The sequence below is a fragment of the Megalobrama amblycephala genome, linkage group LG13 (assembly GCF_018812025.1).
Source record: "Megalobrama amblycephala isolate DHTTF-2021 linkage group LG13, ASM1881202v1, whole genome shotgun sequence".
Taxonomy (NCBI): Eukaryota; Metazoa; Chordata; class Actinopteri; order Cypriniformes; family Xenocyprididae; genus Megalobrama; species Megalobrama amblycephala.
The window spans coordinates 4,756,083-4,773,002 of NC_063056.1; the positions used below are offsets into that span (position 1 = coordinate 4,756,083).

The following is a 16,920-nucleotide window of genomic DNA, read 5'->3' on the forward strand; positions in this document are numbered from 1 at the left end:
TTAGCGGTAATCAGGGAACCGGCTTTACTGACGAAATGCACGTGACAATTGCATGCGATATCTCGCCCAACCCTAGCTATATTAAATTTTTAGAGATTATAAATACACTTTATGCAAACTTTTACAGTGTCATGATGAAAGGGTCTGAAACACTTCAGAATGCAAAAACGCACAAAACCGAGCTTGCACAGCTTAGAAGCATTTGTGTACAGCAGGGGGGCAAAGTTTGGCTGGCTAGCTGTAGTTAGTTCAGCCCCTGCTGGTAGATGCCATAACTGCACCTACAGCATGCATTCAGTAGATGGCGACGCAACTCACTAGGGTTTGGAACAGAGTCTGATCTTGTTCATATCATTTTATACTGACAATACTAGGGTTGCCCCCTACTAAAGATTTTTCCAGTAGACTAGTAGTCGTTCATTTAATCCATTAGCCGACTAACTGCACAATTATATTAATTTAATTACTTACATAAATATTGTGGGGAATACCAAATCATAATGAGCGATTAATACATACAGGCATAACATATAGCCTATTCCGCATTCAAGCGTAACAACTGTGAATGTGGTGGAAAAAAATTTAATTATTTATTAATAAACTTGTTAAACTAATAAACACTGCTATAGAGAGAAATGCACGTTTTTTCTGCTGTTATCAGGAAAAAAATGCAAGTGATAGTGCCGGCACCTCCATGTCTCGCAGTAAAGAGTGCTAATACTTTAGCTTCCAAACTCAGCGCAAACACTTGGATATGCGCCTAATAATAGCGCACATTTATCTAGGTTAACATTAGAGCGAGTGGCCATGTAAAGTTGCTACTTCTTATCCATAAAAACGTTTAGATTTTCTGCCCAACATACTGTAATTCACAAAAATTAAAAAAAAAAAAAAAATCTGACGGGCAACAAAATGCTCAATGTGGGTGCTCAACTACAGCGAACAATAAAAATAAAGAAAAAGTTGGCACACCCCAGCTCCAAAAGTATAAAAGACTTTAAATGTCATGTTTCACAAATATGTGATGTTTCAGGTCTTATGGCTCTTCATCAGACAGACATACTGTAATTACCACAAGAACCCGCCGTTAATGATCTGGTCCATCACGGACTGTGTGACTTTGCCATTTATTGTAGAGTTTTTTGGAAATTTAAGTTTCCTCATGTACCTGCTGCACACGTGGTCTATGAGCAGAGACACATTGTCCAGTCCACTGTCCAGTTTGGTGTTGTGGTAGAGACAGCGATCTCTCTGCAGCTCCACTGCCTGACGCAACAGAGTCTGCAGACGGCGGGGCGGCAGCATCACAGACGGGGGCAGGTATGCTGTATGAGAGAGATGACAGACAGATACAGAGATGGAGCATAGAGGTCATGGAGGGTTAGACTCAGTTTCATCTGAATTCAGCCAACACAGGACATAAAGTGAAATTCACATCTGGGACTTGAGACTACGCCGGTCCTTCAAGTTCTTTAGGTTACCGCCCACAATTCAATTCATCTCCTGAATTGGCTGAACTGAAATAGAACTGACCCGAACCCTAGCTGAAAAAAACAATTACATGAAACTGTAAAAAAGAAAACAAAAGAGGGAATGAAGAGAGGAAGAAGTGAACAGAATAAATTAAAAAGTGAATAATGTTTACACCGATAATTATAATAATAGGTTTATACTTCATATTAAAGGGTAAGTTCACCCAAAAATGAAAATAATGTCATTTATTACTCACCCTCATGTTGTTCTACACCCATAAGACCTTCGTTCATCTTCTGAACACAAATTAAGATATTGTTGATGAAATCCAATGGCTCAGTGAGGCCTCAATTGAGAGCAAAGCCATTCAAACTCTCAAGATCCATAATGGTACTAAAAATATATTTGAATCAGTTCTTGTGAGTTCAGTGGTTCTACCTTATTATAATGTGAATTTTGATCTGCCAAAAAAAACCAAAATAACAACTTTTCAACAATATCTGGGCCGATTTCAAAACACTGCTTCATGAAGCTTCTGAGCTTTATGAATCTTTTGTTTCGAATCAGTGATTCGGATCTCCTATCAAACGGCTAAACTGCTGAAATCACATGACTTTGGCGCTCTGATTCACTGATTCTATTTGCAAAGCTCTGAAGCAGTGTTTTGAAATCGGCCCATATAGATATTGTTGAAAAGTCTTTATTTTGTTTTTTTGGTGCACAAAAAGTATTCTTGTCGCTTTATAATATTAAGATAGAACCACTCAACTCACATGAACTGATTCAAATATGTTTTAGTAGCTTTATGGATCTTGAGAGTTTGAATGGCTTTGCTCTCAATAGAGGCCTCACTGAGCCATTGGATTTCATCAAAAATATCTTAATTTGTGTTCTGAAGATGAACGGAGGTCTTACAGGTGTAGAACGACATGAGGGTGAGTAATTAATGACATTATTTTCATTTTGGGGTGAACTAACCCTTTAAAAGTGTCCTTGTTATTGATTTAAGTACTGAGTAATAATTAACTACATGTCCTAACTGTAGGATTAGGGTTTGGTTTAGGGCTAGTTACATGTAATTATGTATAATTTATAGTTATTACTACAGTAACTACATGTAAAGTGTAATACTTTAATAATCTCAGATATCTGGGTCGGTCTTTTGTTTTGTCAGAGACTTCAAGCAGAAGGTTTCCATTTAATGAATTCGCTAATAAATTAAATAATAATTTAATGAAAGTTTGTGTACTTAATATTTTAAGATGTAGTAATCATAGAATAACAGTAAGGCACTGGTGTACCTGCTGTATTGTGAATATAGTCACTATCCACCTTATTTCGTAACATAAGAGCAGAGCGGCCATTTGTAAATTGACTATGTGTGGCTTCCAGTGTCATTTGTGATTTTTAGCTGTACAAAACAGCTTGTTATGCTGCTTGATACTGCAAACTGATATTTCTTATATTATTATTTTAATGTATTGACAATTATAAACACACTGGTGTGTAGCACAAATAGTTTTAACGTTTACTGCATTTTGTTATACTTCTAGTTATTTACCTTGAGTGGCTGAAGAATCAAAAGTTTTGCTCATTTATAGAAAATAGCTTACTTCTGTGTTGAAAAATAAGGCGGATAGCTATGACTACAGTCACAATATAGCAGCCTCTCGTACCTTTTGCTTATACATAATGCATAAATATTAAACTCACATTTCCTAAAAGATAGAAATCATATTCGTTTTCCTAGGTGCAGTGTGTAAATTTTAGCGGCATCTAGCGGCGAGGGTGCGAATTGCAATATAGAGAAGCTACAGTGGCCAACACAGGACAAATATGTCATCGCCTGAGACAGCAGGGAGTAGCCAGTCATTCAAATGTGTTCTGTAGAGCAGTTTGTCCATTTAGGGCTGCTGTAGAAACATGCCAGCGCAAAATGGCGACTTAACATGTAAGGGGACCCGTGGTGTATGTAGATAGAAATGGCTCATTCTAAGGTAATAAAAACATAACGGTTCATTATATAAGGTCATTAAGCACCAATGAAAACATAGTTATGTATATTATATTGCATTTCTGTCAATAGATCCTCCTAAAATTTACACATTGCACCTTTAAGTGAACATAGAAGAGAATTTCAAATAATTTGAGCCAATGTTTTGTAATTTTTTGTCATGCGTTACTTATTCATACAATTATAATTAAAAAAAAGATTATTATTATTTTCTTTTTTAATTTGATCTGAAATTTATTATTAATTTAATTTTTTTAAACAAACCATTGTCATGGAAATATTTTAATTGATAAACAGTTCATAGGTTTTTCCTGTGCCCAGTATCACATCTATCCAATCTTTTAAGCCCGGGATACACTGCATGATTTTTGGCTGTCCCAGACGAAAGATTGCCATCGTGAAACAATCAATTTCTGTGATCGTGGCTCTTAATCGGTGGTCTTATGTCGTACAATGAGAGGTTCAAAGACGGTTGTTTTCCTGGTCTTGCGACCAAAGGTTGCCTACGATCATTTTCTGACAGTGTCAGAAATTCAGCATGATCAACACACAGTGTGTTTGCTGCTACGACCCACGTCTACTGACCAGCCAATGAAAATGCGACATGAAATCAACGCGACATGGCGCTAAAACTTAAAACTGCTTACCTCGCGCTCTTTTACCTTCTTTCGCCGCTTCCTTTTTTCAGCACACATAAAAACTACAACTTCCAAAGTGTGATTCAACATGGTCTTTTTGTTAACCACTACTGAATGCTGATGACGTTTTATTCTTCTATAGAAACTTGCATCGTAGCCTACGAGTCAACAGGTGTCATCATTGTACAGTTTACATGTGTCGTACCCAAGTTTAATAGATCCATGTCGCACAGTGTGATATGTATCGATCTTAAAGGATTGCTTAAATCGTGCAGTGTATCCCGGGCTTTATAATATTACTTTAACTAATAATGACATCATTTTTGGAGGGGGGAAGTTTTAGCAGTGGACTTTATGAACTGTGTAATTTTGTGAAATTAGTTAGTCTGTGGTGCTTTGGCAAAAGAAAAATACCAAAATTCAAGTGAATTGCACATGTAAGCTTCCAACCTGTTTTAGCTATTTATTTCATCCTGTCATCATCAATGTTTTTTCCCACATTGTGCAATGATAATACAATTCTTTTGTATATAAATAAATAAGTAAATTAATAAATCAGGTTAAAGTGTACAATAGTGACCAAAACTGCTGTCCGGAGGTGGTTTGTATTTAATGACAAAATATGAGGAAAATATTTTATATGAAGGAAGAACAAAACACTACATTTGGTTAAGGTATTTATCTGACAAAATTGTTTAGCAAAAAAAGCCAAACTACAGCTAAAGGTTTTATTTTACTATGCAAAACAAAAAAATGCATAGAAAAACAAAAAGCTCAAAAAGGAAAAAGCAGACATTGGCAACAACATAATCGGTTATTAATATTTGGTTGGTCCTCTCTTGTTTTTGCATGTGTTCATAATTCTTTCTTTGTATGACAGCCAGGCCAAAAATGATGTCTACACAATTTCATTGCATTGTTATCAAAAATAAAATAATCAACTCCAAGCGCAACTACGCAATATGCTTACAAAATCTTTAACACATTCATAATAATATTTGAATAGAGATGTCGGTTTTCCTAGGCCTGACATCACTTTTGGCCACTACTGTATAAGCATCATCAGTGCATTTTTCTGAAAGTTCGATTTGCCCATACATAGAAATTACAACACAAGCATCTTCATTTTTCAGTGACAGGATTTAGGTAGCATAACCGGATTGATCCGGCTGGTGTTGTTTGTTCATACGGGTTTAGAGTAACTCACTCTGAAGCTTGTCGAGGAGTTTGGATCGTGAGGCCGTCCCTTTCCCTTCCCACTCAGCTTTAGCACGCAGGTCATCAGAATTACTGCACATCAGGTACCTACAGCACAGGCAAACAAACAGCACAAGCAATGGATCTCAAGAGCTGCATCGTCTTTACGCACTGATAAAATCAGCCTGGAGTCACAGAGCTATTCAGTGTGAATTAAAGCAAGAAATGGTTCTTTAGTTTAGACGGCAAAAATAAAATAATAAAAAAAACAACTGGGACAGAGGAAATGTTTCAATACTGAATCTGAATTAATATTTTGAGTTAACAGTATTGTTTTTCATAGGCACAGAGCTGGTGTTGCTTCATGGCATGCAAATCATATTAAAGGTCCCGTTTTTCGTGGTTTTTTGAAGCTTTGATTGTGTTTATAGTGTGCAATATAACATGTGTTCATGTTTCGCGTGTAAAAAAACACAGTATTTTTCACATAATTTACTTATCTGTATACCACTGTTTCCACTGTCATAAAAACGGGCTGATGACTTCCTTGTTCTATGAAGTCCCTCCTTCAGAAATACGTAACGAGTTCTGATTGTGCCAGCGGTTCCTGTGTTGTGATTCGACAGCAGCTTAGTGCTCCTTGCCCGGAAAGGTCACGTCTCTTACCATAACGTGGAGATGCACGCGCTCAGTGTTATTGTAAACATGTCTTTAATTTTACCCTATCAATTTGAGCCGGAATCAGACCCGGTGATTGGACTGCGGGATGAAAATAACAGCGTTTCGACGACATGGCGACAAACACACTCTACAAACGCAACTCTTGTGTATTCCTGTGGGCGGAGGTTAGTCAAAAAACTGTTTTAGTGACGTCATTAAAGAAGGAAGTAGAGGGATGTAGTCCAAACTGGCCGTTCGATGTAGGCGACTTCTGTTAAATAAAATATCTCGCTTGGCATTGAACTTTGAGCTTTAAAATTTTACAGATTTTATTTATACTCTAACAACAACATTACACACTAACTAAAGTTTGAAACATGGGATCACGAAGAACAGGACCTTTAAAATGGGCCATATCTAGGGTTGCAAAATTTCGGGAATTTTCAAAGCTGGAAACTTTCCATGGGAATTAACAGGAATATATGGGAATTTGCAAAATTGCAGGTTAGCCTATAACAGGGTACTTAAATGTAGTTGGAAAAAAAACATCTTGCATCATAATTTTGGTTAAAACAACCATATTTAATGCAATTTTAGTTTCATTTTTACCCTGCACATTCCTCACACAGCACACTGCTTACTGCAGGGCTATTGAGGCCACACCCCCTGCATGCACTGTGCATTCCCCCAGTCCATAACATGCACATTTGATCAAAAATACAGAAAAAAACTGTAATATTGTTAAACATAACTACAATTTAAAATGATGGTATAATAATTGATACACATAAAAACGTATTCCTTTGATCAAAGCTGAATTTTCAGCATCATTTCTCCAGTCTTCAGTGTCACATGATCCTTCAGAAATCATTCTAACATGCCAACACAACTGTTTCCAACAATAATAACAAATAAGTATCAAATCAGCAAAATTAGACTGATTTCTGAAGGATCATGTGACCCTGAAATAACGCATAACAATTGCTGCAATAAAAATATATTTAATTTACATATTTACTAAATTAGAATTAATTGAATGCAAAAAATAAGTAACTGTTATTTCATGTTATGACCAAACAAAATGTTTATATTTGTTTTTATATGATACATTTTATATAAATATTATAAATCTCTATAAATTTCCCAAAATTTCCAATTAATTCCCATAAATTCCCATAAATTCCTGTTAAGCTTCCAAATTGAAACTTACCGGAAACTTTCCACCTCTTTGCAACCCTAGCCATATCATACATTTTTTATCATTTTACTTTTCTCACTGAGGTCCACTTATTATGTCATTCATTTTTTCACCAAAATCAGTCAGAATTTAGTTATTCATGACACGTTTTCTGCTCGTCCATGAACACTTAAAATTCAATTTGCCAAATTTTTGCTGCTGTGCCTTTAAAGTCAACACATCATTTTTGCAACAGATTTTACATATATCCAGAGAAACAGGACAATAGTAGTGTGGCACTTGATTTTAGAGAGGCGGATTACATGTTGACTTTAAAATTTTGTGAGCACCTACGATACACATAAAACACAAAACATAAGCTACAAATATTTATAGTTTATTTTTATTAAGCATTTAAGATATGTTTTTAGAATAGCCTGCACAACGATATGAATGAAACCATGATTTCAGACCTCTGTGATTTAAACTACACGTCTCACTTCAGCTGAACTTGCACCTGCACAATGATATTAAGCTGTTATTTTGGTCTTGATAAAGGTTTCTTTCAAGCAACAGACCAGCTGGCGGCACACCCCTATTAAAAAGAAACCTGAAAAGATAAGGATTTAATTGGGGTGGGCGAAGGAGGATGGGCTAATAAAAATTAAAGATTACCCAATGAATGCTTATTAGTTGAGCAAATTCGTAAACAGGTTGGAACAGATTGTATAAGAATGAGACGGTTAGATGTTCTACAGGCATCTCGGCTTTGTTGTCTCCACCATTAAAGTTTAAAGCGGAGTTTTTGAAGAGTGTGCATGTGTGTACGCCGGAGAAACCTATGACTGAAGATGCCATATCCGTATTTTATAGAAAAAAAATTGGGCATTAATTCGATCTCAAACGTATTAAATTTAAAGAAGTTATTACTCCACCACCTGCGTGACATCATTAACCAACGTGGTTGAACGACAAATTCGCGACAGTACAGTTTCGGGAAACAGTCGTGACGAACTAGTTGATTTCTTCAATGATGCATCGTACTATGGTAGTGAAGCAGCGAGTTACATCGTTGTACGGGTAATGCACCCCTGTTTAGTTCCTGTCTCTGTGAAGCCCCTCCTTCTGAAAAGCACAATGTACTCTGATTGGTCAGATGAATCAGTGTTTTGCGATTGGTCAAGTGCTTCCAGCATATTTGGAAAATGTCCTGCCTCTTACCATAACCACCAGTTTCAACACAATCTCAACCAGGCCCCACCCCTTTATTCTGCGTATGAATTATTTAAATAAGGAATATTGTGACGTGTTCGTTTCCTGGAAGAAAACTCAAGACTACAATGGAGGCGTTTAAAGGAGTTCAGAAACAGTGACAGTGATATAGAGAAGAACTCCCGCTGGAGGGACTTTGTGACTTTACAGACCTTTTTCATGCTCAAACAGCAACATTACACACTAAAGAAAGAAAAAGTAAAAAAGCATCAAAGGACCCCGTTAAAAGCATGAACATTTTTTCTCTGCAGCCTCGGTAATAATGCAAAGTTGGCAGGATGCAGGCAGAATTTCTTTCAAAGGTCAGAGCAAATTTGTTTTCTCATTATAGGGGAACCTAAATATGCTATTTAAAAAACAATGAGGAAATGACATTGTTGTTCTAATGCCCCCAAAATAGGACTGAAGTATGATACCCGCTGAGGACGTGGATTCGTTCAGTGTTGTACTTCAGGGGCGTGAGCTCGGCTCTGAGAACCTGCAGCGCTTCTAGAACCTTCCCGTCCTCCAGATACTCCAAATACTTCTGCTGCAGGAGCAGGAACTTCATCCGCTGAACAACACAGGAGGAAATCAATCAGAACATTCGTAAATCTGATGGTGGAGATGTTTAGAGGACTTTGGACTCTCACCACCACAGCGCTCGGTGAATGCATCAGTGCTTTCAGCTCATTGAGGTCACTCTCAGCCTGTCATAAAAAATAAAAAAAAAAAAGACAGATTAACTGAGTTTTCACAAGTTGACAAACCCTTATCTGTTGCTTGTTTGGTTTGTTGTGACCCATATGACCATTACATACACAAAAAGGACAAAGTTTAGAAACACTCATCTCATAAGGTGTAATCTTACTAGCTATTGATGGGAATCATGCGCTGTTTAATGATTCTGATTCCACTAAATTACTCTGTAACACTCTAGCCTGTCGTGTTTTAATGGATTGTACTTTCTAAAGTTGTTGAATAGATTAGTATTATTATGTATTATAACTGTGGTTACAATTGTTCATGAGACCATACAATGCATTATAAGGCGCATTACAAGGCATAATTACTGTGTTGGAGCCATCTAAGTTTGAATGTTTGAAGTGTATTAACTTAATTGTTGACTTAAACTATGATTTAATACATTTTTGATGAATATAAAGGAGACTGATTTTGTAAGGTGACTGTATAAGGAAGAGGGCAGATTGGAATAAGGTGGGAAGGTGTGAAGGTGGAGAGAGCACACAGCTTCAACCATACATTGTTTGATTGACCAACATTAACATTTCATTGTTTTCTTTTGAAAATAAATACTTAATTTAGCATTTACATTGGTATGGAAGTCATTTCTTGGATTATGCGCAAAGAATCCCTCAACCTTTACTCAAGATGTGTGGGTTTAATTTTGGATTAATTATAGACAAAAAGACCCTACATATTGCAATAAAATATTTTTTATGATACATAAAGATTTTAAGTTCTGGTTCCTTTTCGTGTGGATCTGAAGTGATTTTTTTTCTTTTCTTTTTTTTTTTTCCCCTCGGGTGGAGGGGTTGGGGTGAAATTGCAAGCACAATAAACCTTACAGGAATCGAAAATGGGCTATTCCCCATAGACTGTAGTGAGACCATAGATGTCTCTTTAGGTGTTGTGATCAGGATCGCCAGGTTTTCACAACAAAACCTGCCAAACTGCTACTCAAAACTAGCCCAATCGCGTTTCGGGGGGGTCCCCTGGTAAAAATCGAGCTCTGCGGGGGAAAATCCGCATTTTTGGTGGGATTCCCCTGGTAAAATATGCATTCCAGGAAATAAATATCATGTTATTTGGGGTCGCGGAAACAGTGTTAAAGTAGCCTAATTCTGCAGGAAAAGTGCGGACTTGGCAACATGGGTCGTGATCTTTCTTGGCGCTTTGTGGCATGACAGATCGCTGTAGCGCTTCAGTTCAAGCAGAGCGCACGTGAACCGATCATTTCTTCTGCTTTACTAGTTACAACATGAAATAAATATGAATGAACATCTGAAGGTATGTTGAAAGAGAAGTACAACTTATCATGCCACATGTAATCGATCAACCAGTGTTTCAACCGCGGAAAGACGTCACCAAACAGTTGGTAAAAATGTCACCTTTACCGTCAAATTTACCTCAGAAAAGCCGTTTAGGGTCCAAAAACTCATTAGTCAACTACACAAATGAACTTAGAAAGAAGCACTAAAGGCTATTGCATATTCATTGTATTTGTGCTTCAATATTGAATGTTTAAATCCGTTTTATGACAGCCACCATTTAAATGTTTAGGCCTAACGTTACATTAAAAAATGAGAAGAAACATAATTATGTCATTAAAATTTTATTATAACATTATTAAAGATACTTTATATGTAATTTATATGCAAGTAGCTTACAAATCAATTAATTTTAACCTTTAATATTATAATGATGTACCAGCTGTGGTTCCCAGTATAGTTTACAGCATTTGTATATATATTGTAAGATATTTCTTTTCCTGCAAGGAAATATGCCATGTACTCCTCCTGATAGGGCCCAAATTAATCAATATTGAATTGAAGGTAATCAAATCGAAATCAAATCACAATTTTCTGAATCAAAATCTAATCCAATTGTGAAATTTGTGTCAATGCCCAGCCCTAGTGTCAATAAATGTTAGGGGTTATTTTTTTTATTTATTTTTTTTTACTTGAAGCAAATTTTTTTTTTTCCATTTATTTTCTTGTCAGAGTGCACCAGAATGCTTCGTTTACATGTTAAAATCACAAAAATTCTCTCATGGGGGAGGATGACTCCAGACCCACCTACAACTATTTAGTTTGTAAACATGTCAACTTTTTTGCTTGCTGGTAAGTTTTTTTGCCTTTATTATGACAGGACAGTAAACAGACAGGAAGCGAAGTTAGAGAGAGAGGTTACACGAAGCGCAACGCCGCTATATGTCACGTGCTGCCCATGAGGCTGTCGGCAGTGACTTATTCTGGTTCCTTAACAGTTTTGTTAACAACGGTTTTAGTAATTTAGTTGAAGTATGAAATATGGTTGGAAAACAATTCTTGCTGCTTTCACTATACTCAAAAGCCTGTTGTTAAATTGAGATAATTTCAGATAACAAATAAAATATAAAAATTCACAATTCAGAGCTTTTATTTTTAATGTCCATCATGTCTGAGATTCAGCACTTATATTAAAAAAGGCATGAATGTTAATGACAAGATATAACTTAAAAAGATGTCACTTAAAAGATTCACATGACAATGACTATCATGCTTATTATTCAGACATGTGTCAGTCAGAGTAATACCAAGCCATTCTTTAAGCTTCTTTAGTCCTATGCAAATACTACGGTAAACGTCAATCACTCAGTAATATGGCATTAAAATCGGATGCCATCACTGTACCGTGGTACCATCACAGTACTTTTTTCTAATGATCGTCTTTGCATTGCATTTGTGTCTCATCTGCGTGCCACAAAACACTGTTTCTTCCCTTCTTTATTCTTAAGGCAATTCTAGACGATTTCCAAAATTTCAATAACTACAATTTCTAGACAGGCCATGTGAAGATTCACCTTTTCCCACTCTCCCTCCATCACATGATTCCGGAACTTGGTAGCAGCAGGATGCTCAAGTCTACAGCCCGATTCCTGCATTAATAGGTCCACAGTTTGACTGAAACATGACAAAAAGAAATGTTAATTAATAACGTGAAGTGTATTCATATTCCTTTCACATGATAGCACCAGGATTAGAGAACTGATTCAATATACTCCTTCACACACACACACACACACACACACACACACACACACACACTCACAGATACACACACACAGTTCCAATCTCCTAGCAACAAGTCAGTGTTTGATTCATGAAAACAGTAATTAAAATATAAACTCCTGAATGTTTCATTTCCTAGAAAGGAACACCTCTCCCACTCTAGTCACTATAAACGGTGTGGAGCACCAATTCATCTGGTTTTCTACTCCAAAAGAAAGCAAATGGCACTCCTAATAAAGATTATGCTAGGCAAGATGCATTACTGCAACAAGCTATTTTACTTTGCTTTTAGCTTGTCAATATGATTAAAACACAGATTTCAGATTTTATTCAAATTCAGAGTTTTTTTCATTTTTGTTATATGAAGGTCTTACAGGATTTGTACTATGTCCAATCCTGGCTATTTATCAGTACTATAGCAACATTAAATTATACTGTAAATAATGTTGTACACCACTGACACCATCATGAAAATACTACTAAAACCAATAAAATTCACATAAACGTTAAAAAACACCGTCACCATCACGAAAGTACAAAAACACAACTGACACAATCATAAAACACTACTAAAACCAATAAAATTCACATAAATGTTAAACACCACTGACACCATCACGAAAGTACAAAAACACCACTGACACCATCATGAAAGCACAAAAACACCACTGACACCATCATGAACGCTCAAAAACACCACTGACACCATCACGAACGCTCAAAAACACCACTAATACCATCTTGAACGCTCAAAAACACCAGACACCATAATGAATGATCAAACACCACTGACACCATCTTGAATAGTCAAAAACACCACTAACACCATTGTGAAAGCACAAAAACACCACTGACACCATTGTGAAAGCACAAAAACACCACTGACACCATCTTGAATAGTCAAAAACACCACTAACACCATTGTGAAAGCACAAAAACACCACTGACACCATCATGAAGGCACAAAACCACTAACACCATCATGAATGATCAAAACACCACTGACACCATCTTGAACTCTCAAAAACACCACTGACACCATCATAAAACACTACTAAAACCAATAAAATAAAAAAAAACCACTGACACCATCATAAATGTACAAAAAACACCACTGACACCATCATGAATGATCAAAAACACCACTGACAACATCATGAATGATCAAAAACACCACTGACACCATCATGAAAGCACAAAAACACCACTGACACCATCATAAAAACACTACTAAAACCAATAAAATTCACATAAATGTTAAACACCACTGACACCATCATAAAACACTACTAAAACCAATAAAATTCACATAAATGTTAAAAAAAAAACACCACTGACTGACACCATCATGAACGCACAAAAACACCACTGACACCATCATAAAAACACTACTAAAACCAATAAAATTCACATAAACATTAAAAAAAACACCACTGTCACCATCATAAAACACTACTAAAACCAATACAATTCACATAAATGTTAAAAAACACCACTGACACCATCATGAAAGCACAAAACCACCACTGACACCATCATGAAAGATCAAAAACACCACTGACACCATCATGAAAGCACAAAAACACCACTGACACCATCATGAAAGATCAAAAACACCACTGACACCATCATAAAAACACTACTAAAACCAATAAAATTCACATAAACGTTAAAAAACACCGTCACCATCACGAAAGTACAAAAACACAACTGACACAATCATAAAACACTACTAAAACCAATAAAATTCACATAAATGTTAAACACCACTGACACCATCACGAAAGTACAAAAACACCACTGACACCATCATGAAAGCACAAAAATACCACTGACACCATCATGAACGCTCAAAAACACCACTGACACCATCATGAACGCTCAAAAACACCACTAATACCATCTTGAACGCTCAAAAACACCACTGACACCATAATGAATGATCAAACACCACTGACACCATCTTGAATAGTCAAAAACACCACTAACACCATTGTGAAAGCACAAAAACACCACTGACACCATCTTGAATAGTCAAAAACACCACTAACACCATTGTGAAAGCACAAAAACACCACCGACACCATCTTGAATAGTCAAAAACACCACTAACACCATTGTGAAAGCACAAAAACACCACTGACACCATCATGAAAGCGCAAAAACACCACTAACACCATCATGAATGATCAAAACACCACTGACACCATCTTGAACTCTCAAAAACACCACTGACACCATCATAAAACACTACTAAAACCAATAAAATAAAAAAAACACCACTAACACCATTGTGAAAGCACAAAAACACCACCGACACCATCTTGAATAGTCAAAAACACCACTAACACCATCATAAAAGTACAAAAACACCACTGACACCATCATGAATGATCAAAAACACCACTGACACCATCATGAATGATCAAAAACACCACTGACACCATCACGAAAGCACAAAAACACCACCGACACCATCATGAAAGCACAAAAACACCACTGACACCATCATGAAAGCACAAAAACACCACTGACACAATCATAAAAACACTATTAAAACCAATAAAATTCACATAAATGTTAAAAAATACCACTGACACCATCATGAAAGATCAAAAACACCACTGACACCATCGTGAAAGCACAAAAACACCACTGACTTATGAAAACAATAACAGCACTGACACTACAGTGAACGCACAAAAGCAGCACTGACAGTGTCAGGAAACAATAACAGCACTGACACGTTACAAACAACACTAATCACACCACACTGTAAACACGGAATCACCACGATCGTTAAAACACAAAAACACAGTGACAACCCTCGCGAAAGCACAAACGCACCACTGACACCGTCATGAAAGCCGCACTGACAGCATCATGGCTTCATCGGACCAATCCAATAATAACCCGATGATAACACGCAGATAATATCAGCGCTGAGCTCTACTCACTTGAGTCCCAGCCCGTGTAGATGTTGTCCTATGAGCCTGATCACATCCTCGTCGCTCTGAGACAGTCGCTTCTTCTTCTTCATGCTGGTGTCAGGCGCCGGGCTCTCGGTGGACGGCAGCCCGTTATTAGCGGAGGACAGCAGCCCGTTGGAGTGCACCGCTCCCGCGACGGAGGACGAGGACTCTCCGTTCCGGCAGGACATCTGCGGTTCCGGCTCCTGCCCTCCCGTCCCGTTGGCCTGCATGTTATAAAACGCGTTTACACTGGCGGATCTGCGCGACTGCGAGCTGTTATTAAGACGGATGGCCGAGTGCTGGTGGGGGGTTGGGAGAGACGCCGCAGAGAGGCCCGTGATCCCGGCAGCAGACGCCCCGCTCTCTCCTGCTCCCTCCGCCGCCGAGACTCGGCTTTTCTTCCGCGGGGGCGGCGAAGCTCCGCCGGTTTCCGAGTCGGAGGAAGAGGCAGCGGAGGCCAGAGTTTCCTCGCCGACAATGTCAGAGTCGAGATGCCTCACGGGCTTAATATCAGTGCGATTACAGACACGGAAGCCGCTGCCGTTCGCTCGCTGCTCTTGTTATTGTTTGTCACTGAACAGCTGCAAGTCCATTATGGACGTCGGTACGCGATGACGTCACAGGAAGCGCCGCAACAACCTTGAACTATCTCGAACCATAAAGCCACACTACAGAAAAGTTGTGACTGCATGTTGTCTTTGTGCAGTCCGTAACAACAATAGTTTTTTTTTTTTTTTTTAGTGAATGCACAAAAAATAGAGTTTGAGATGTTTATAATACATAGTTTATGTGTATAATACTCAGAAATTAACAACAATACACACCTTGTCAGAGAATAATGAGTTAATAATAACTTGCAAACGACAGAAAATAAGAAAGATAGAAGGGAAAAGAAAAAAAGAACATATGGGTAAGAAATTAGTAGGCATTGCAAATTTAAGTCGTCCTACTTGATTTCTTATTTACTTAGCATGAAATGGTGTTGAAATACTTTTTAAATTCTTTAAAAAACGGTTTTGGATATGAAATTTGCATAGAAGATCCATTAAATACATAAAGCAAGCATTGTCTTCAGTAGAGTCAGATTCATAGTGTCCTAAAGTAAAGTCTTTCAAAGTTATGGTTACATCTCGTAGGATATTATTATCATTAGTACTGTGGCAGTAGCCTACCATAGTACAACGATGCTATCAGATGGTAATACACTGAATGAGTAACACCATGAACTCGCATTACAACGTTTTAACACTTCTTGTTTGGAGGGAGTGGACTTACAGAAAAGTTTTGTTTCAGTACCATGGCCCACTGGTTGATTGTGTCCAGTAATACCACTATACAAAATGATTACCTAGTACCACGTTATTTACAGTAGAAGTCATGTATTTAAATAAGTACCATGCTCAAAAACATGAAATGCGTATCCTCAAAGCTATGGTAATATCATGGTAATTTTGGTATTTTGTTGCTCTCCGGCATGACCTTTACCCTGAGGAGAGGGGGTTTAAAGAAGACTTTAAAATATGGAGAGAAGATTTCTGAAATGGAAACCAGGGACATTTCCTAGTTTAGTGGTCAAAATATCATTGAAATCTCACTTGTTATTATCTATAAAGTAAAGATACGGTGACAGTACATTTTTGTATATTTTTGAATACACACCGATCAGACAGAACATTATGACCACCTTCCTAATATCGTGTTGGTCCCTCTTTTGCTGCCAAAACAGCCCTGACCCGTCGAGGCA

General features: G+C 37.4%; 1 protein-coding gene across 2 annotated transcripts in view; it reads right to left on the reverse strand.

The window, feature by feature from the left end:
• Positions 1–15,798, reverse strand: part of wdr26a (WD repeat domain 26a) — a 29,711-nt gene extending 13,913 nt beyond the window's left edge. Inside the window, exons 1-6 of one of the 2 annotated variants that reach the window (XM_048151802.1) lie at positions 15,162–15,798; positions 11,997–12,096; positions 9,064–9,120; positions 8,848–8,984; positions 5,333–5,430; positions 1,169–1,325 (exon numbers count right to left, since the gene is read on the reverse strand). In XM_048151802.1, coding sequence (XP_048007759.1) covers positions 1,169–1,325; positions 5,333–5,430; positions 8,848–8,984; positions 9,064–9,120; positions 11,997–12,096; positions 15,162–15,406 — 794 coding nt within the window. In that variant the 5' untranslated portion in view covers positions 15,407–15,798. The remainder of the gene's footprint in view (positions 1–1,168; positions 1,326–5,332; positions 5,431–8,847; positions 8,985–9,063; positions 9,121–11,996; positions 12,097–15,161) is intronic. The other variant, XM_048151801.1, reaches the window with a different exon arrangement.
• Between the last annotated feature and the right edge of the window lie 1,122 nt (positions 15,799–16,920).